The 21,700-nt window shown below is 37.6% G+C and overlaps 2 protein-coding genes and 1 pseudogene across 6 annotated transcripts in view; 1 reads left to right on the forward strand and 2 right to left on the reverse strand.

Moving 5' to 3' along the window:
* Positions 1-2,157: 2,157 nt before the first annotated feature.
* LOC130549338 (SPARC-related modular calcium-binding protein 1-like) lies at positions 2,158-6,857 on the reverse strand (annotated as a pseudogene).
* Positions 6,858-7,290: 433 nt separating this feature from the next.
* LOC130549346 (uncharacterized) lies at positions 7,291-21,189 on the forward strand. 2 transcript variants are annotated; one of them, XM_057326540.1, is made up of 11 exons: positions 7,291-7,892; positions 11,497-11,671; positions 11,876-12,074; positions 12,170-12,437; positions 12,527-12,704; positions 12,850-12,926; positions 13,020-13,200; positions 13,336-13,584; positions 13,693-13,864; positions 13,960-14,108; positions 14,234-21,189. In XM_057326540.1, the coding sequence occupies exons 1-11, from the start codon at positions 7,608-7,610 to the stop codon at positions 14,494-14,496; spliced, it is 2,196 nt and encodes a 731-aa protein (XP_057182523.1). In that variant the 5' UTR covers positions 7,291-7,607; the 3' UTR covers positions 14,497-21,189. The 2 variants fall into 2 exon arrangements, with proteins under 2 accessions (XP_057182523.1, XP_057182524.1); XM_057326541.1 differs by having other exon boundaries at positions 11,951-12,074.
* Positions 19,345-21,700, reverse strand: part of actn4 (actinin, alpha 4) — a 46,195-nt gene continuing 43,839 nt past the window's right edge. For all 4 annotated transcript variants that reach the window (XM_057326539.1, XM_057326537.1, XM_057326538.1 and 1 more), the window contains exon 21: positions 19,345-21,423. In XM_057326539.1, the coding sequence (XP_057182522.1) occupies positions 21,265-21,423 (159 nt within the window). In that variant the 3' untranslated portion in view covers positions 19,345-21,264. The remainder of the gene's footprint in view (positions 21,424-21,700) is intronic.

A 21,700-nucleotide genomic window follows, 5' to 3' on the forward strand; every position in this document is an offset into this window, starting at 1 on the left:
TTTGTTTTAATTTATGTTTTGTTATCGTATCCGTTTTTCCCCATCGTGGGTTTTTGTTTCGTTTTTGTGTTTAAATAAATATCCTTTTTTTGTTAACCCCTTCATTGCCTGCCTGTGCTTGGGTTCTTCTCTCCACACCTCCATCCCTGACACATTTTAATACAGTGCATTTCTTTACAACAATTATTCACTAAGTGACACAGCCGCTATTAAATAACTAACTCTTGTAGGATGTAACTTCTCTCTGGACATAATACAGAAGAAATGGTGCTGATGACAAACTACCAAATGAAAACCCACACTGGCTTTGTCTTATTCTGTTTGTTACACAAGTGTTAAAAAATAAACTTAGGCCTACGTTATACAGTATCTAATAAGATCTCTCAGTTGTTTTCATGGCTTATTCATTTTCACTTGTGATAACACATATGGTTGTGTTTCTATATTTGATCAAAGTGGATTTATTGAGCTGGATCTTTTCTCACAGTGCTTTTGCTATTTTGTGTATCTCAACAATTGAGACAAAACTTCATTCATGGATGACTTGAGATTTTATGGAACAATACGAAAATCCTTTTTACAGCCCTCACAGACAGCGTGTGAGACATCTCACAGAAAGAAGTCATTGAGGACGATCCTGATGACATGTGTCAACACAGTCATTACTGAGCTTTGACTCTCTTCTCATCCCCCACAAGCCCTGTTTTTCTTTTTTTTTTTGGTTTGAACAGCAATCACAGTGAAAAAAGAAATCACTTTTCAGAACAGCCTCCCTTATTGACTGTGACATAGAATAACAAAAATCAAATAACAACATTTCTCAAATGCGGCTGCAAGTTTAGGGCGAGTGTATATTTACAACAAAAAACAAATGGACGCCTATGGATAGAAGCTGAGTTCCTGAAGAGCGTTACCATGGCGACAGACAACACATCGACATCAAAATGTCATTAACATCTGACATCTTTCACGTGGCCAGACGTTTGATCATCTGCATGTCTGATCCAGTAAGCCAGGGCTTCAGTCGTGCTCCTGGAGGGCTATTGTTCTACTGAGGTTACCTCCAACACTAATAAAACACAGCTGCCTCTGTTTTCTCAACATCTTTATGAGCTTGTTATTGTTCGTTTAGGGTTGGCACTGTACTCTACAGTCCAGTGGCCCAGCAGAAGGGAGATTAGACACCCCTGCACTATCAATCTTACTCTGAACTGCCCCCCATAGACGGGAAGAGAGACAAGAAAAGCAACCAGCCAGAGTCTATATACTGGTGTTTGCTTTCCTCCACATCTTTGTGGTATATTTTAGTATTAATGAACCATAGGGGAATTCCTTTACAATAGTCTTTTTAGACCCTATAATAGTAAATATTGAAGTACTTTACATAATAGTAAAGTCTACAACACTACACTATAGTTATATATATATACTACAATGTACTACAGTTTACTCTAGCAAATACTATAATATAACAGCATTTACTTCAGTTTATCAATTTAATTAATGTAATACTAATGGAACTACTATACTACTAGAGTATCCTGTACTAGTTAGTTTACTATGGTAAATACCAAAGCATACTGCAGTACTATACTATAATTATTATGCACTAAACTATACTGCAGTTGACTACAATATAGCAATTTACTAAATGTAGCACTTCATAATTTTATACTATTAATACTATAATACCACATTTAGCTAGAGTTTCCTATAGTAAATACTAATGCATAATACAGTATTTACCACAGTTTACGAAAGGTAAGCCATAATATTATACTTAAGTGTAATTATTATAATATACAACAGTATACTGCAATTGACTAGTTTACTAAATGCTAAAGTATACTACCGTATTAACCAGCTGTTTCAAAAACGATTCACTTTCATCAGGGATTTAACCAAAACTCCCTGTGTAACTCACAAAACCTTTCAATATAACGCTGTAAGAACTGAGGTGCAGTTAATTTAATCCTTCAGCACTCTATTTCATCTGGAAATTGAATAGACGACTGATTCAGTCTTTAAAAATGAGGTAGATTTATGATTTATTCATGTCTAATTTCTCGCTGCCGCACACCTGCAGTATGGATCTGATAATGGAGATGAGGTTTTAGAAACACTGAGATGGATATTACGGTGTAGTTGAGCACAGAAAAGCTTTGATGATTCCGTAGATGATTGTAATGACTCTCTGAGTCTGACCAGCCAATACATACAGCATGTAATCATTACACATAAACATTAAAAGTGTTAGATTTATTGAGACAATCAGTGTTACTGTAGGTTTGCATCATGTACATGCAGTAAATGAACCATCTGCAGTGTTCAGACACATGAACTGAGTAACACTGTCATCTAGAGGTGACTTCTACTCTTACTGGATCATTCTCGTACACATCAGGGTTCTAAATATGTGATTTAGCCATTGTGATTCTTGTCTCAATTGTGATTCCAAACTAAACGATGCAAGACATAAATATGAGATATGGTAAATGATGTTTGATTTATTATTTTGGTATGATTTGACAGCAGCACTTAAACAAAACCCGATGATCATGTTCTTCTAAAGAGCAACTTTTATTCTTTAATAGAAATCTGAACTTTTGTACAAAAGTTATAAGGTCAATTAATAAAGGGAAAGTTCACCCAAAAATGTAAATTCTCTCATTTCAAACCTGTACGGATTTTATTGTACCACTAAACACAAAAGAAGATATTTGGAAGAATGTTTGTAACCAAACAGTTCTTGGGCACCATTCATAGTAGGTAATGAAACTACTATGGTGGTCAATAGTGCCCCAGAAAGCTTTGGTTTCCTATATTTTTCTAAATATCTTCTTTTGTGTTCAACAGAACATTTATACAGATTTGAAACAAAATGAGGGTGAGTAAATGATGAGAGAACTTTCATTTTTGGTTGAACTATCCCTTTAACCTAGAAAGTCTTTATTTAACCATTTAACTTCTTTAACATTTTTCGAAAGCATTGTTTACACGTCTAAGGGTGTCGCAATACACCAGTATAGACAATAAATGAGTTCATATCAGTAGTACAGTACAGTCGTATCTGGATGACACTTGAGTATAATAGTTGGCAGTTTTACATCCGTTTAACATTTTGCAATTTAAAAGTTCAAGTAAAAAGAAATCAATCTCATTGATATTTACATGTGCTCATGTGCTTTAAACAGAACCAATACCAGTCTATTATTTGAAAGGCAGAGTTTGGACTATAAAGGTCATGAGAGCTAAAAAAGATTGAAAAAAAACAGAGTGAAGCAATCGAATGCCACTCTGAGGCCACAAGCTCTGGAGAGATGAAGGTCAAACTAAAGTCTGCGACCATACCCAAAAGATCATTTATCATGCACAAGATTTATGGAGACTGCGGTCAAACTCCAAGAAAGGAGCTGAATTCTAAAGCGCTGAGATTGTGGTCGCAGAACTGCAGAAACGTCTTGGCACAGCGATGAGGACGTAACATCCTGCGGAGCACAAGATGCACCGGTCGAGCTTCCCGATCGCTGAGAACGGCGTTAGCATCGGCGTCCAGTCGCTTAAAATATACTGTGAGGAAAGTGAGCGAGGGATGGAGGAGGGGCGTGGTGGTTGACAGAATGAGACACGGTGGGCGGAGAGGTGGAGACATGAGGCGGCTCCTCACGCGTCCTGAAAGACAAGATGATAAATAAACTTTACAATGCTCACGTCAGATGAACGCAGTGTTTACAGACTTCTGGACATCAGCTTAGTTTTTATTTCAGTGAATAAAATGCACACATGACAGCTTATGAAAGCTGTTGCAAATGCAAAGCAATACAATTTGAAGAGGTTTTAAATGAATGTCATGACGTAATACCTGATAACTCAAATAATAAATATCTGATGACTAATTATTATCAATCTATGTCTCTGACCTGTAAGACAGATACACGCAAGCACACATGTACACAGTAAATAAAAAAATTATATCTTAAAGAGTAAATATTTCTTGTTTTTTTAAGGTCCTATTTTGGTTTATGTCTAACAACAAGTTTACGTACATACAGGGTGTAAAAACAACATTATTTTGTTATATTAGGCAGTTATTATTACCTTACTTCTTGACTGACTCTCAGATGATTAGTTCGGCGAATCATTCGTCTAATCCCCTCCTTTCCGCCAGCCTACACTGATCTGATTGGTCAGATGGTCTAGTCTGCTATGACTGGTCTAACGCGGACGAGGCGCACGAGCTACAGTGTTTGTGGGAGAAGAGTGAAGTTTTGGCGGGCAAAACGTAGGGGGGGACTATATGTAGTGACGTAAATCTGCCGCGGTTCGCGAATTGGAAAAGTGCACGACTCGTTTGCATGATTTCAGAGTCGACTCCCTTTTTGTAAACCAATAACTTTGTTATTCATTCACCTTCGGCTTTACAACTTGGCAGGCTGCTTACATTCACACACGGCAACATTACACACTGCATGAAATGTAATTTACATGATCTCGTAATATGTACTCTTTAAATCAAATGTTTTAGGGAATGAAACCGACCTGAAAGAGATGTTGGTGACAGCATGAGTTTCCTGATGGCTACAGTCTGGCAACTGGTTTCTGTACACAAAAAATAAAAAACGAGCTTCGGACAATACTAATCTACACAAAAACACACACAAACATTGGGTTTCTGTGTTTTATGGGACCTTTTCATATACATATTGACTTTTATACTATACGAATTTTAGGTGCTATCCCATAAGCTAAAAATCTTCTTTTTACACATTAGTAAAAAACACAATGGACCACACTTACTAAATAGTGTACATCACAAACTTCTGCCATTTTAAATGCAGGTAATTATAAAAAAAATCTTTTTAGTGTTTTGACATCCAAAATGTCCCCAAAGAAAAACTGTGATGTACTGTTTTCTACATAAAATCCTCCATTAAATTCTATTAAAATATAGCTTTGATATCGTCAGTATTGACTGAGTGAAGTCATATGATAAAAACTAAAATCAATATTTTGGAAACCAACTACCAGTATATCTTGTGCAAGATAATAAAACCTAGTTTCACTAAAATAATTTCAGTATTTATAAATGTAAATGTGAATACTGTGTCGAAATCTATCATATAATCATTTACAGCAATAAACACACATTACCTATTTACACATTATTTCTATAGGTATGACCACTTTGATGCTCCTAACCTCATAATTAGATTAATAGTAATTAACCTCATAATTGATAATTACTTTAGACTGGTTTCACAGACAGGGTCCCATTAAGGTGCACACTCCATACCTGACAAAGGTGCCTGGTACAGGCCGTACCGAGTCCATTCTCACAACAGGTTTGTACCATCCATCTGCACTGCATTCTGGGACAAAACTTTTCTATGACCACTGACGGGACACATCAGCCAACAGAGACGCTCGCTCATGTTCACAACCTGCAAACACAAGGCGCATGATGTGATCAAATATAGTGAGTATAGCGGAGAAGAAAGGACTAGAGCAGCCCTGGTAGACTATTCTTAATAGAAAATGACTTAAAGGGACACTTCACCAAAACTAAAAAGTTCTGTTTAATTTATTCTCCCTCATGTGGTTGTAAACATGTGTGTGACTCTTTCCACTCTTCAGTGGAACACAAAAGAAGATGTTTTGAGAAATGTCTCAGTGGTGTGTGTTCATACAATGCAAGTCAATGGAGTTCAATGTTGTTTGGTTATCAACATTCTTCAAAATATCTTCTTTTGTGTTCTGCAAAAGGTTTGGAATGACATGAGGGTGCGTAAGGAAGTAAGGAACATTGACAACATGAAGGTAAGCCCACCGCTCACCAGTGCAGTTAGGTCGCAGGTGTAGGACAAAGCTTCCGCTGACAGGAACTCCATCTGGAGTTGAACACCAGCAGTAACCCGTCTGACCATGACACTGCACCTCAAGGTTTAAGATAAAAATTATGATTTTAAAGCTCAAAGATACCATTAAAATATTATGAATGCATCTTAATCCTTGATTTTTTTAACCCAGACCTTGCACCCCTGCATACGTTCATGGCGAAGGATTCAGAGGGACCGGTAGGCCCTCAGAGCTTGAGAGCGAGCCAGCTGACATTTAGACCTCGACACATCTGCTGACAGACACGACACAAACATGAACGCACAATGATGAGCTTTCTGTTTGATGAAAAGTCTTTCCAATGATCAGTCTGGTGCCCAACATGAACAAAAAGCTTACAAGCACAGTCAATGAAATATATCTCTAAAATATGATCACATTAAATCATATTAAGAAATCACAGTCCATTAATCCACAGAAAAACACAAAAGAAGATATTTTAATAATCAAACAACATTGAACCCCATTTACTTCCATTGTGTGAACACAAAACCACTGAGACATTTCTCAAAATATCTTCCTTTGTGTTGCACAGAAGAAAGAGTTACATCAAGGTTTACAAACACATAAGGATGAATAAATAATGATGAGTTTGGGTTCACTGTCACTTAATCCTGCTCTGTATCATGTATTTTGTCTGCATTCAGTTTTAAGCATGTACACCTGAGCAGAAAGACCCTGTGTCTGTCGACGCACTTGGCACGTTGGAAAGCACACAGCGTCTTATACAGTCGTCCGTTGCTGCCACAGACGACTCGATAGTGTCCTCTAGTGCAGTCCAGCACACACGCCCGAGACCACCGGCTCTCAACAGCTATAATGAGGTAGAGAGAGGTCTGTTTTTAAAATCTGGCTAAATGTGAAAGGCCTAGTTTGTCTGAAACTCTGGCTGGAGAACAGTAGAGTTTACTGTTATGAGAAAGCTGATGGGACACAGATACGTTCACAGCAAAACACCACATCACTTATTGCACTGCAGTGAAAATCTTGGTATAAAGTCATAAACTGCACCTAAAACATTAATACATGTATAAAACATTTTAAACACATTTCAACTTATTTTACATTCACTTATAAATATCTAGTGTGAATCAGCATCTCTGTTGACTCCCTTTCTAACATTTTTAATAGTTTTTGCATTTATATGCAATAATGTCTATTGCATTACATTAGTTTAATGTGAATTACATTGAATTCATATTATTCTGATTGTATGTGTTATCTGTGTGGCCAGCACTGTTCACTATGTGATTATCGACAGTAAATTTAACAACAAATGTTGATCTTGTAAATAGAGGGTATGGACGTGTCGTCACTTTACCACGTGAGCACGCCGGAGCGCGCCCCCGTGGGTGGCAAAACACTCAGCAAAATGACTGCTTAGTACTTACAGTATCAGGAAACGCAATTCCGCGCAACATTTCAGTGTCCAGGAACACCCGATTCCTTTGTAAGTCGTAGTGAAGCCGTAAGGATCATCGTCGAGTCCAGCTGCTTGTAAATTCAGCAAATAATTGGGTGTTTTAGTCCCGGTTTCTTTGTTTCTCCTATTATTCTCAGTCATTTTGCTTGGTGTTTTGCCACCCAGGGGAGCGTGTCCCGACATGTTCACGTGGGAAAGTGACGTCAATGCATACCCTCTATATAACAACACTTCACAATGAAGGCAGAAGGTCTTTAATTCTCATTCTAGTAGTGTTGACGCCGCCGCCATGTCGTGGAGACGCTGTGTGTTTCGTTGTGAAAGCAAATCGACATTGTTTGCCCTTCCAAAGGATGACACAACTAAAAATAAGTGGTTGAAGTTTATTTACAACACTGTTCCATTACAGTACAATCCAAATATTCTAGTGTGTGCAGCGCATTTTGCAGACGATTGCTTCCTGAACCTGGGAGAGTACAAGGCCGGCTGTGCACAAAGGCTATTTTTAAAAAGTAAGCCATTTCTAACCATTCCAACTTTGCAAGGACAGTCTGGCACTTCAGACCCAAAGCCTGTAAGTATATTTTCATTGTTAAAGAGTTTGCTACGGACTAACAAGAGTGTGCTTGTATCGCGTGTTGTTTGTAGCGCATGTTGTTTGTCGTTTCTGCGATCACAAATGCAGAAATGTGCGCAACGTGGGGAAAAAGGAATACTTTATGTTTCTAGGCAGCAACCGAAACAGCTGTACTGTCAGTCAAGGAATATAGCGCGAGCTCTCTAGTTGCTGTTAACTGTCATATTCGCAGAAACTTTAAAACGGGTACATGCATAGGGTGCTAGCTAGCTCTGACCTTGCTGGGTTAACCCGCGACACCCACCACAAGTTTATCCTCCATCATTGCAGTCTGTCATGAAAAATTCGGCCCCGTGTGAATTGTGTCTGCTTGGGACCCAATCTAGTAGGTAGTTGTAATGCCTGATCACAAAGTTGTTATCTCGATATGTTGTTGTTGTTTCATACCTTCTTACAGAATTTTTGGGGTAAATTATATAAAAGTGACTCCAGCGTTACTGACCCGTTTCGTGTTCTAAATTCTATTTCTTTAAGGAGAACTGTTAGTAATGATTTAAATTCTATATGTTCTAAGAAAATTTCATTGGAGGAAGTTAAGAAGGCAATTAATAACTTAAAGCACCAGGTAGTAACGGGCTGACTTCAAAACAATATTAAACTTTTTGTGACCCTTTATCTACATTTTTGTTGGCGGTTTACGAAGAAGCAGTTCGGTAATGGATGCCTTACATCATCAATGAGTTATTACTCTAATAGCCTACCAAAATCTCAAAAAGATCCTCTTTTGGTTTACAATTGGGGCCCAATTACATTATTAAATAATGAATGACTATAAAATATTGGCATCTATTCTGGCATTAAATATGGTCTGGATGACATGATTGATGAATGCCAATCTGAGTTTATAAAAGGTCGCCACATATCTAATAATATTAGGTTAAATTAAATAAAACAATATATATTTTTTTTTAAACCAAGTTATCTAATTTTGGAACCAAACTCTTCATATGGAACAAGGGTTGCCCTGTTTCCCCCTTTCTTTTTCTATTAGCTACTCAAATTTTAAATTTAATTGTAAACCAAAACAATGTGATTAGAGGTATTAGAATTCATGATAAAGAAATAAGTCTCTTGCAGACAATACCACTCTGTTTCTAAAAGATCATTCAGAAGTTCCTAAAGCATTTGAAATCATTAAAGATTTTTCTCAGGTGTCTGGCATCTCTCTCAATATTTCAAAATGCAAGATATTGTCTTTAAAGAATATTGATAAAACAGCAATTTGTTGAATTCAGATTAAAGATGTAATTCATTATTTGGGTGTAAAAGTATCTTTAAATTCAAATATGATTCCTGCAGAACTTAATCTCAATCCCATAAAAGACATTATTAGAAAAAAGTTCAGTGCATGGATAGCAAGAGACTTTTCTCTCACTGGTCGAGTCTTATTGTCAAAAGCAGAGGGTCTATCAAGAGTTTCGTAGATCTTCTCTGTAATAGATTGTCCTAAGTCCTCATGTGTCGCGTTAGATAAATTATTATATAACTTTATATGGAAAAAGAAATCCTACAAAATCAAAAAGGAAGTTCTAAGAAATAAGATCAGTGATGGTGGTCTGGGAGTTGTTGACTTTACCCTCTTTGACAATGTGATGAAAGTAAATTGGTATAATTGGACTCTATATGGAATGTATTTCCTAACTTGGAGGTATTGAATTTTTGTTACAGTGTCCCTTCTCATTTGGTAAATTACCCATTAAATTAGAAAAATTCCACCAACAGGTTTTATTATCATGGTTACTCATCTATAAACATAATTTCTCACCTCACCATTGCTTTATTTGGAATTATCAGAGTATTGTTTACAGAAATAAATCATTATTTTTTGAGAGATGATATTTGAATAACATTTTTTTTGTTTAATCAGTTGATGGATGATAATGATCGATTTTATTCCTTTTTAGAATTTTCTAAGAAGTTTGATTTTGGATTTTTGTTAAAGGGGTCATATGGCGCGAATATATGTGTTTTTTTGTGTCTTTGGTGTGTTATAAGTTGCCCATGCATGTATTAGACACGTAAAATGGTGTCAGAACAAAAGATGCATTCTATCTAAAAGCGAATTCTCACCCAGACCTGCCTGAAATGCCTCGTGTAACCACACCCCGACAAATCTACGTCAGTTCGTGGTATGACTTGACTAAGACCCTCCAAATGTATACGCAAGTGAGGTGGGCGTACCTGTCAGTACAAGTGCTTTGGAACCTGATGTTCCAAATATGGTAAGAGGCGTTACAGTTCCGTCACACGCTTGCAGTATTCGACCAATCGATACGCACTGGTTAACTGGCCAATCATAGCACACCTCTCTTTTCAGAGCGATGAGCTTTGTAAAGAAATCTGTGCGTTTCAGAGAGGCGGGGCAAAGAGGAGATACAAACATGCATGGTATGTGGAAAATACAATGTTTTTTAAACTTTAAATGTTGTATACACATTGCGTTACATCTAAAACAAACAATAATATTTGTATTAGCCGTGCAATATGACTCCTTTAACAAAGTACTAGCAACATAAAGCCACGGTCACATTTGACTTTTCGCTCCATTGACTTCCATTATACGTATGCGACAGACCGGAAACGCAAGCCCTTCCGAAGATATTTCGCTGTGTAGCAAAGTTCAAGTTTGGTGAACTCTGACCTTGAATTCGCGTCACGTGGGTGCGTGAGACCAATAGAAGATCAAAACGTAACATCGTGACCTCTCGCTAAAGAAATGTAAAAGATTGAGGAATCGATCCCGCCCATTTTCACAGCACCGTCCGAACGAATTTCACATGGTCAAACTCTAATCGTTTAATTAATCATAGTGTAATTTTGTAAGAATTGCAATCATGCACTAAAAAGAGTACCTATAAGAAGTTATTTAGGCAACAGAATCACGCAGGGTCCTAAAGGGGACCGATTTCGGAGGAGACTCGCACCGTTACTCAATATGCATTCCTCAGCGGCCTTGTGTCCTTGTGTTCTCGCTCTACGTCATCAATAACCGTCAAAGTACGGTTCCAATCCTCAAGAACAGAGAATGCATGAAGGTACCCAGATGTGTTCTCGATATCAAGGATGCATCGAATGCAGCCTTGCACGACTACGGAATCCACTTGAAGTCCCAGAAGTCACTGCGGCGCGTCCATCCAAGTTCGTTTTTACGAGGCTGCCTAGCAAGACCGGTCTACACAAGAACACAAGTCTGTTCTTTGCTTTCGTGGAATTGAGAAATGGCCTCGATTTGTCATGACACCGGACATTTCAAGCAACTGTAAAGTTCCATCACTACAACGGCGGCCCAACCTCTCCATTAATTCAATTGGACAAGAGCGCACAAGAAAGGCCGAAGCATGCGTTCATAGTCCACTGTGTCACCATTTTCAGGGCTCTCACCTCCAGTGATTAATTATGAGCTTGTTTCTCTCCCACTCATGCTCCGTATGATGTAGCCTATATGTTTGTTTATGAGTCAGAAGTAATCGTAACGACACCATTATTTGGTTTTTATATACAGTACAATCATGTAACTACTTGTTTTGCATGTTTGTTTTAGAGTACATCTCAGCAGGGTTACGGTTTAAAACAATTATTCGCTTCATCTCGAAGTCATGATGTTGGTTCTCAGACGGACAGTATTGAAACAATGCCTGCAGCGTCTCCAAAGACACGTTCAATTGGCACACAGCTGTCTTGGGGTACAGTGATGGAAAGGCACGTTCAGAGCAAAGGTATTTCACACGCAATAATGTTCATGTTCATGAATTCAACTATAAATGCATTACTTAGAGTTGTTTATTATTGTAAGACCGAATGTAACCTTCTAGAAAATCCAGTAAAATTAAGGGTTGCATGCGTAACGGTAGATGTTATATTTTGTTTAAATTATCATAATACTTTGATTAAAAATACACACTTTTTCCTTTCGGCTACAGTTTTTTCTTTAGATGTAGGTTCTGAAACTACTCCCAGCTTCCCTGTAATGCCATTTTCTTCAACTCTCATCAAAGCCGCTTCTTTCACACCACGCAAAAGGGCTTGTCATGCGTTGGATGAAGAAGAGGAAGAAACAGTTTCCGACGATTCCACGAACAACCCAGATGAATCTGTTGTTACAGAGAAGTCAGACATATGGTAATTTTTTAACCTTTTCATTTTTATGTTAATTTATTTTGGCAATTTGTAAACGTGACTTAAAATAATAAATGTTTTTGTTTGTCTTACTTTAGGCAGCAGACCGCATACAATGTCTCCAAATACATTGTTTTTGAAAGCTGCCTCCGAGAGCTATTTGACACATGCCCAATTTGCAAAACAAAGTGCGATGTGCACTTACGACGAATGGGCACCTATGTGTCGTACACTCAGCTTTGCCCAAAGTGCAGTTATTACAGAAAGTGGGAGAGTCAGCCTGTCATTGGAAGTACCCCTGTTGGAAACCTACTGGTGTCTGCAGCTATTTACTTTAGTGGTGCATCCTACTTTAAATTTGAAAAGGTGCTTTTATTACCCTTCTGATCATATTTCCGTTTCAGTCACGCTTCTATTAATATGTAGTTTATTATGGTTTTTATCATTTTTTTTAGATTTGCAACTCCATGCAGCTTCGGATCATCCACTATGATGCATTTAGGAGACATGCTAGGAACTACCTAGAGCCTGCTATAATACACAAGTGGAACGTGGATCAGAACAATCTTTTCAGGAAGCTGCAAGAAGGAAGAAAAGTTGCAGTTGCTGGAGATATGAGGGCTGTTTCACCGGGTAAGTTTATATTTAGAACTAATTATATGTTTATCTGGAGTCTTCTGATTATTATTTGGATAACCAAAAACAGCACAACATAACATGAGATAGTATTGGTGTGGGCACTATGTGGGGGAGAAAATTCAGTCTTACTTTTTTTCAGTGGACACAGCAAAGTTCGGCAGCTATACCTTGATGCACCTGGACAGCAATACCATTCTTGACATGCAGCTTGTTCAGGTAAACTTATTTTATATCTTAAACTCCACAATGTAACCATATAAGAAGTATTACTTTGTATGTTTACGCCTTTAAAATTTTATTTACACCCAGTGCAGCAAGGTAGGTGGTAGCTACCACATAGAGAAGGAGGGCTTGAAGCGTTGTCTAGACCATCTGTACTCTAATGGTTTAGCTGTGGAATACATCATAACGGGTCGTCATCCAAAGATCCAGAAGTTTCTTAGAAAGTGCAACATCGTACAGTTCTACGATGTGTGGCACTTTGAAAGAGGTGACTACTAAGCTTTGTGTATTATGTGACCAACAGTGCTCTGTAATGACAAACACTTTTTTCTGTTGTTGTTATGATTATTTTGTGATGTCAATCTATGTACCACTCATACACCACAATAATACTTTGTTACAGGTTTGTCTAAAAAGTTGGACAAACTTTCGCAAAAAAAGGGGTGCGAGATATTGAAGAAGTGGTTACCCAGCATCAAGAATCACGTATATTGGAGTGCTATGTCGTCTACATCTGGTCCAGAGAAGGTGGCAAAATATACTTCGATGCTTAACCACATCCAAAATGTACACATTCATGAGAACCCTGTATTCCCGAAATGTGCACATGCAGACAAAGTGACTATAGATCCCAAAAAATGGTTCCAACCAGGTATGCATGTGAATTTTAGATTATTTTATAATGTGAACAAGTTTTAAAAAAGCTTTCTACTATTAATATGAATTAAATTATTAATATGGTCTCTCTTTCTCATTCAAGGGTCAATGCCTCTCTACAAAGTGGAAAAGATCATGAACAATAAGCGAGTCCTGAAGGATGTGGAAAAGCTCAATCACCATTACCAGACTTCTTCACTAGAAGCCTTTCACAGTGTGATCCTGCGTTTTGCCCCCAAGAATGTTGATTTTCCTTTTGTTGGAATGTTGTGCAGGTATAATATATCATAATATGATATTAAAATAATGAATTTGCATGATTATCTTTGTTTATGCATTTTTTTACGTATATTTCATTATTGTACTGCAGGTTGTACCTTGCAGCAATGCACTACAATGAAAATGGAGACCGTGAGCAGGCAGTAACAACGTCAGGACAAGCAATGTACAAGATTGTTTTCCCTAAGTCAAAGAAGGGTGAAGCCACTGCAAAGCCACTAAAAACAGCCCCTTCATATGGTATGTTATATAATGTGTTTTATTGTCATACACTTACAAATACAATCTACACTTAGTAATGCATTTGATTGTAACAACAGTAATATATATACAATGAAATTTCCTTCTGTACCGTATATTTACAGACTATGTAACTGACTTGATGAAGCTCGTCTTTGAGGAGGTGTTTGCAGACCCCACACCATTTGTGGAGAAGCTGAAAAAAATCCCCATTCCTGAACCCCTGTCCTCTCAGTTTGAAAGGCCTTCGAAGGAGGAAGTTGTTCACCGGCACGTGTCACGCTTCAGTCGAAAGCCAACAAACTGTCCATCCGGATCGGGGAACTCCTGCCGAATGCGAAGCACAACGCAGGACGGGAGAACAACTCTGATGTTCTGTCCTAAGTAGCCCCAGCACCAGTTTACAGAGCTTCGATAGGCGAGATATCTGTACCGCCTGTAAAGACCGATGTTAACATTATAACTTTTTTATTTTAATCAAAAAATGTGTACATATTTACATTTGTATGACTTATTTTTTATAAACAGATATTTTGATGAACAACCTTCAATTTGATTTTATTTAAAAGGAATATTGGTGTGTGAAAAGGAATATTGGTGTAGTACCCAAATACAAGAAAATGACTTATCCCTTTTGTATTTCCAAGCAGTATACATTTTCAACTTTTTTATTACAGTTTTCACATTTGCACCTACACAGTAACAGAACACCAGTATGTTTTAAAACTTACCTTTTACATCCTGCTCAAGTCGTGCTGGCAAAGTTGATGTATCAGCTTGCTCATCTGCATTTTCAGTGTCAGATTCGGGCTCAAATTGATACTACTGATGACATTTTATCACCTGATAGTATCAGTACAATTGCTCTCGAAGCTGATGTTCCAAATATGGGAAGGGGCGTTACATTTACGTCACACTCTTGAGGCATTCGGCCAATCACAATGCACTGGTTAACTAGTTAATCGGAGCACACCGTGCTTTTCAGAGCGATGAGCTTTGTAACGAAGCGTTTCAGAGAGGCGGGGCAAAGAGGAGCAACCTTCAACCATGTATACACATTGCATTACACCAAATATGCTAAATAATTATCAGAAAAGGAGCTACGTCATATAACACCTTTAAAGTTACTCCTCCTTTCTTTCCGTATACATTTGGGTGGAATTATTCAAATCTTACCACACACTGACATAGATTTGTGGGGGCGTGTTTAAACGAAGCATTTTGGGCAGGTCTGGATGAGCCTCCGCTTTTAGATCGAAAGTATACTTGGTTTTGAGACTTTTATTTTTGCAGTTTTACACGTTTTATTTATGCATAACCAGCTTATAACACACCAAAGACAAAGAAAAACATGAAATTGCATCATAGGACCCCTTTAATAACTCCTGGACACTAATGGGCAATTCATCCATATGGACACACCTTCACAGTGCTGTTGTACAACAGGACAAGTAAAACATTGAAAGTGACATGAACACATTTGCCCATAAACCTGTTTCTGCCAGGTATTCAGTAACAAAAGCAGGAGACTGTAAAACCTCAATGACACCAGCTCTGTCAGAGAACAAGGCAGTTATGCAGACCAGAGACCTATCTGACAATTTTAACTTCAACTAAATGAAAATAAATACACACTGAGTGGACTCATATGGTTGGTTTAATACCGGATGAGATGCATGCAACCAACTTGTTGAAGGGTGTGCATATTTGAAACGAACGCTATTTTTTTCCGTAGCCGCCTAACATATTAGGCTTGTGTTTTGATGTAAAGAGATGTAGAAACACATTATCATTCAACTATGTACATTAAAATACCAGTAAAACCAAAAGTCAAATAAACACTCTAAACACTACTTATTTTTATCATGCAGAATTAAACAATGTTAAGCATTTAAGGTGCATTACTATGGAAGCATATTGGTAACAATTTTCAAATTGAAATGCAATTTGCAAAATGGCAATGCAATATGTAATATGACAATGCATTTATGTCTTTAAATATACAGGTACATTTAAAATAACATAGCCTATGCGCAACATTAGGTGCAAAATGAAAATTCAATAATACAATTTACATTTGTCAGTTCCTACACAACTTTTAATATGTAATTTAAATGCATATTTTAACGCTCTTTAAGTTGCAAAATTAAAATGCATTCCCCAGATTGATTATATATGTTTAAGATAGCCAAGCCAAGATAGCGTCATTGCGAAAAGGCAGAGCCATGTGATTATTAAATCGCATGCACACGAATTGGAGCACAAAGACAGACATGGCTTAAGTGTTTCTTAAGATTATTAGGTGTCTGTACTGTAGATGATAGAACTAGTAGCTACATTGACATTGTTAGAACATCTCGCAGAAAATTCTCTGCCTTATTAGGCGGTGAGGTCGCTATGCTGAACGTCTCATGTTGACTTTCTCATACGCGTTTTCATCATGAACACATTCAGTATTTTCAGTCATAATATCTTCACACAATTATTCAGAAATACACAAATGTACAGCCCAAACATGTCCCATCCATGTGGAAAAACCCAAGTACACTTGTCTGTGGTACTTTCGTGCTGGAGGCAGCGTAAGAGAGATTATGCACAAATATACGAAACATTGCCAAAGTGAAGATCTTGGTTTCTTATTCATCCGGGTGCCGCCGTTTGGGCTGTGACAGATCCACTGTAACTCGATTCCTGAAGTTACGGAAACGTTGCGCCACAAAAACAATTTCTGAATGATTAAGATATTGACTAAGACAACAACAACTGAATGTGTTGTTGATGAAAAATGTGCATGCGATTTAACGTGTTTCCAACACCTCAAAACAGCACATAACGACAAGCGATGCCGCAATGAAATGCATTTTCAAGTCCACATGGAATTTTGCAACACTCAGCACACTGTGTAAATCAAAATGCAATCCAAAATGTTCAACCTGTAAATGTTAATGCATTTAGGGAAAATAACATTTGAATGAACATTTTGCTACAGTTTTGCTTGGCTATCTTAAGCATATATAGTCAAATCCAGGGAATGCATTTTCATTTTACATTTACATTTATGCATTTGGCAGATGCTTTTATCCAAAGCAAATTACATTGCATTGTACTAAATATATATATATATATATATATATATAAAGTATGTGCAATGGCTGGGATCGAACCCATGACCTTGGCGTTGCTAGTGCCATGCTCTAACCACTAAGTCACAGGAAAGCTGAAATTTTTCATTTTCAACTTCGTGTTAAAATATGCATGTAAATAACATATTAAAAGTAGTGTAGGAACTGACAAATGTAAATTATTTATTGAATTTTCATTTTGCACCTGTTGCACATATCGTCGCTGTCGGGCAGAATCCTCGTATCCCCAAAACCATTATTTTTCAGGAAGTTAAAAAAACTGCATATTTTTTGAGTTATTAAACATTGTAGCGTTAAAGTTGGTATTATACCTTATATTGCTATCATATACTGTTGTGTACCAACATTAACACAACATTTCCCCAAAACCATGTTTAATCGGAGATACAAGGTTTATTACTTGGGAGCAGGGAGATACGAGATTATGCTGTCATTGATAAGAATGGTACGGACACAGACGTTGCTGCTGCCAGCAGTGTTCATCAAAGTCTGCGGTCGCGTTGAGCCTTTAGACAAAAGACGAGGCTTTAAGAGCTAATGAAAGCTAATGACTGTGGTTACATACATCTTCTTAAACTCTACTTTAAACGTTAGAGCTATGAGTGATGCAATACCAAAATAAAACGTTAAACATGCGGTCTTAATATAGGCCGAAATTAATCTGCACGCAAATAAAGTCGGCGGTCGCGTTGAGCCTCTTGACAAGAGAAAAGGCTTCAATTGTCAACCAAAGCTAACGACTGTGCTTACACACATCTTCCTAAACTCTATTTTAAAGGTTTAAGAACTATAAGTGATGTAATACAAAAAACAATGAGCTGACTAGGCTGTCTAATAGTCGGAAATTAGCCGAATCTGCTCGCAAATTTACCTTCGTGGCTCACGGACTTCCTTCTGCACCGAAGCATTACAGCTATCAATTTTTAACAAAACAGACCTACTCAAATGTATCTAACCTAACTATTTTCACTCGTTATTGTCTAAAAAACTTTCAATCAGGAGACGTAATGCCGAGAAGCTCCCACGGAGTGAAGAAGAGGTGGAGTTACGAGACTTCTCAGACAGCTGAAGTGTTCAATGGAGTTAAGAGATTTGCTCTCAAGCTATTTTCAACACTTTAGATTGGTTAATAATTTGTAAAAATAACAGACCCACATGGGGACTGACCAATAGCATCGATTTGTGAAAAAATATGAAATTGACCAAATTTGGACATAAGAGGTTTCCGCCCGACAGCGACGATATGCTATTTTAAATGTATATTTAAGGACATAAATGCATTGTCATTTTAAATACTGCATTGCCATTTTGCAAATTGCATTTCAATTTGAAAATTGCTACCAATATGCTTCCATACTATTACTTTAGGTTTAACTAGCAAAAATAATAGTAGCTACATTAATGCTGAAATTCTGATTGTTTTCTGCACAAAAAAAGTAATTAAGGTATATTGCTTTAAATTTTAAGATGAAAATATTTAATTCTAATCGCGCTCACTCAACCGTACTGTACGCTGTCGAGAGTTGCTACACTAGCCTTTAAAACATTAAGAAACTTCCCGTCATGTTACATTCGTATTAAACAACACAGCCGACAGCATAAATGTTAAATTAACACCTATAGGAGGTTATCTGCGTAAATTATGCTAAATACTGGCTATTTAAAAAATATCTTATTATAATAGATGTATGAAATATTTTATTAACTATATAATTACTTAAATTTCAATTGTGAAGTAGACATTGAGCACTATAAACAGCATTTACCTCACTATATTATACAGATTCCCTTGAAATTATTTTTTATGACTGACATTGAAAATGGCCTAAAAGACAAAGTTAGTAATTTCTATCAGATTTGTCTTATGCTAACCCATTTAACGTTTGGACTACACTTTCAAAACAATCTATTATTAAAAACCTTCCAAAACGTAATTAAAAAAATGGGGGACTTGTAGTTATTTTCTGTGTCAACTACACTTTGCCATCAATGCTATTGATACGACATCGTTCTTTAACCCCATCATTTGTCATTTTTGTTCTAAATTTTAAGCTTTTGCTTAATTCCAAGCAAGCAGGGACACAGACAAATCATTCCAAGTTGTAATGTTTTATAAGGAAACTTTATGTGTGCATGTGAAATTCACTTTTCATTTCAAGACAGAAAGCCATTTTTGCAAATTTCCAGTACAGCAGATAAGGTTTGATATTAAAGAGTATAAAAAGAAAAGAAATCTGACTCCAAATGCTTTTTCAACTTCGCAGACGTTAAGAGCAGGCTTTTGGTCCAAGTCTGCGGAAACCATCTGTCCAACCTCTCCTTTACGTTTACTTTGTTCTCACTTGCAGAAATCGAACGCTTTTGATTGCAAATCACCCCTGCCATTCATTATCGGGCATGGTTGCTATCTGACATATGATTGCATAGATTTATTCAACAGTAATTTAATTTTAATTAAGACATAATGGAATGTTCATCAAGACTTCAGCTCCCCCACTCCTTCTCAACCTCCAGAGCTGTACATTGGGTCCCTGCCCTTTTCCTGTAGAAAGAGAAAAACGAGCGTACACGGAAAGGAAAAGAAAAACGTGTGGGAGAAAGCGTATCATGCACCTGACAGGCACATTGCTTATTTCTAACTCAATAAAAACATTTTTTTCATTCAATAGCCGTGTCGTCATTGTAGAGGGGTCAGTACAAGGCTATGTTGCTCACATCATCACCGAAGCTCTTACATGGACATTCAGTAATATCTAAGAAAAAATTAGAGATGGTTGCCATTATTAGTTACAGGTAGATAAATCCATAAGGAACACGACTGGGTCTAGAATCAATGAGAGGATGCTGTATGGTCGACTGTGGGGAAAAAATGACACTTTTGTAACTTCATTCTTCAACCCCAAAATAAAATCAAACCAGTTCTGCGCAGGGGTGAAACTGCACATTTTACGAAACCTCTATCCTTATGAAGCCCTATGTAACCGCATGACAGTTTTGTGTACTGGAAAACAAGTATGTACAGCGTGGAATCCTGCTAACTCAAAATTGCTGGAGAGGAGAGAAATAAAAATAGGAGGAAAAAGCTGAGGTTAGATTTTCGAAGAGTTCCACTGATCCAGTACAATGGGTTAAGAGGGCATGTCGCAAAAATCTATATCAAAACTCTTTGACTCATTCTCTTCACTTTCCTACGATATGCAGCTTTGCTATCTGCCAAACAACATATCCCGAACCAAATATCCCTCCCCACCAACCCTAGCAAGAAAACAACCAAATTAAAACAAAGAAAATAGCATGTTAACTGGAAAAGCTTGTGCCCTCCCCGCCAGGGGTAGAGGGTGCAGGTTAAGAGTGCAGGCATAGACTGCAGCCAATGCCAATTCTTTAAACTCACTTTTAGTAGAGTCAAATTCAAAAATATCCTTTTTTATTCAAGTGGCCTAAAGAGAAAACGTTAAGTGTCTTTACATTACTGCTGGTGTAAAAAATTTCCTTGGGCACCTTCAATTGTATTATATACATCATACAAGATAATGGGGGAAAATGAAACATGTTTAAAGAGCCTGAGCGCCGGCAGCAATCCAAACCCGCACACCCTCACCCTTGACACTCTGAACCTGCAATAATCGTCTCTTATTCCTTCTCGCCTATATCTTTCATCTCCATTCCTTAAGCTCTCTAAGACTGACATGAGTTACACTGAATCAAAAGGTGTGGCAAGCTTCATCAACAGTTATTAGCTCCTCCCATAATGCCATGGTAACCCCTTCCCCTAAATCAATCCCCCTTCCCCTACATCAATCCCCCCTTCCCTCAGATGTGCTATTAAGTCCCATTTCCAACACTCTTAAATATCTTCCTCAGGAGCGCTGATCTCTTTAAGGACTAGATGGGTGAGAAAAAGGCGGCATCATCCAGTGTTCTCATCTATTTAGTCTGTGAGAAGATCAGCACAGGAGAGAGAGAGAGAGAGAGAAGGAGAGAGCGCTGTTCCGGAGTTCTGGAGTTGGCCCTTAGAGGTCGCTCTCTCCGTACAGGGCGGTGGAGAAGGACATGTAGTCAAGTGCACCCGGGATGCCGTCTGGGCCTGTATACGGTGCCATTCGGGCAATGCAGTATTCCGCCTGGTCGGGAGGAAGCTCACGCCTCAACTCTTCTGCTGTGATGTAGTTCTGAAAGAAGAACGGGTTAATAATGGTTTTAAACTAGGGATGCACCTATATGTCAATTTTGGTCAATAACCAATAATTCTTTAACATTGGAAGCCGATAACCCATATATTGGCCGATATACAGTATCTAAATATTCATATAAAATTCCCTAAGACTGAAACAAAAGGCAAAAAGTGGACAACTGCTTTTATTTGAAAACATTCAATGCAGAAAACAAGGTAACCATTAGTTCTCTTTTTTCCCCTGAAAATCATGTACCAAGCCTACTTTAAACTAG

This window comes from Triplophysa rosa, unplaced genomic scaffold (assembly GCF_024868665.1).
Source record: "Triplophysa rosa unplaced genomic scaffold, Trosa_1v2 scaffold101_ERROPOS1711261, whole genome shotgun sequence".
Taxonomy (NCBI): Eukaryota; Metazoa; Chordata; class Actinopteri; order Cypriniformes; family Nemacheilidae; genus Triplophysa; species Triplophysa rosa.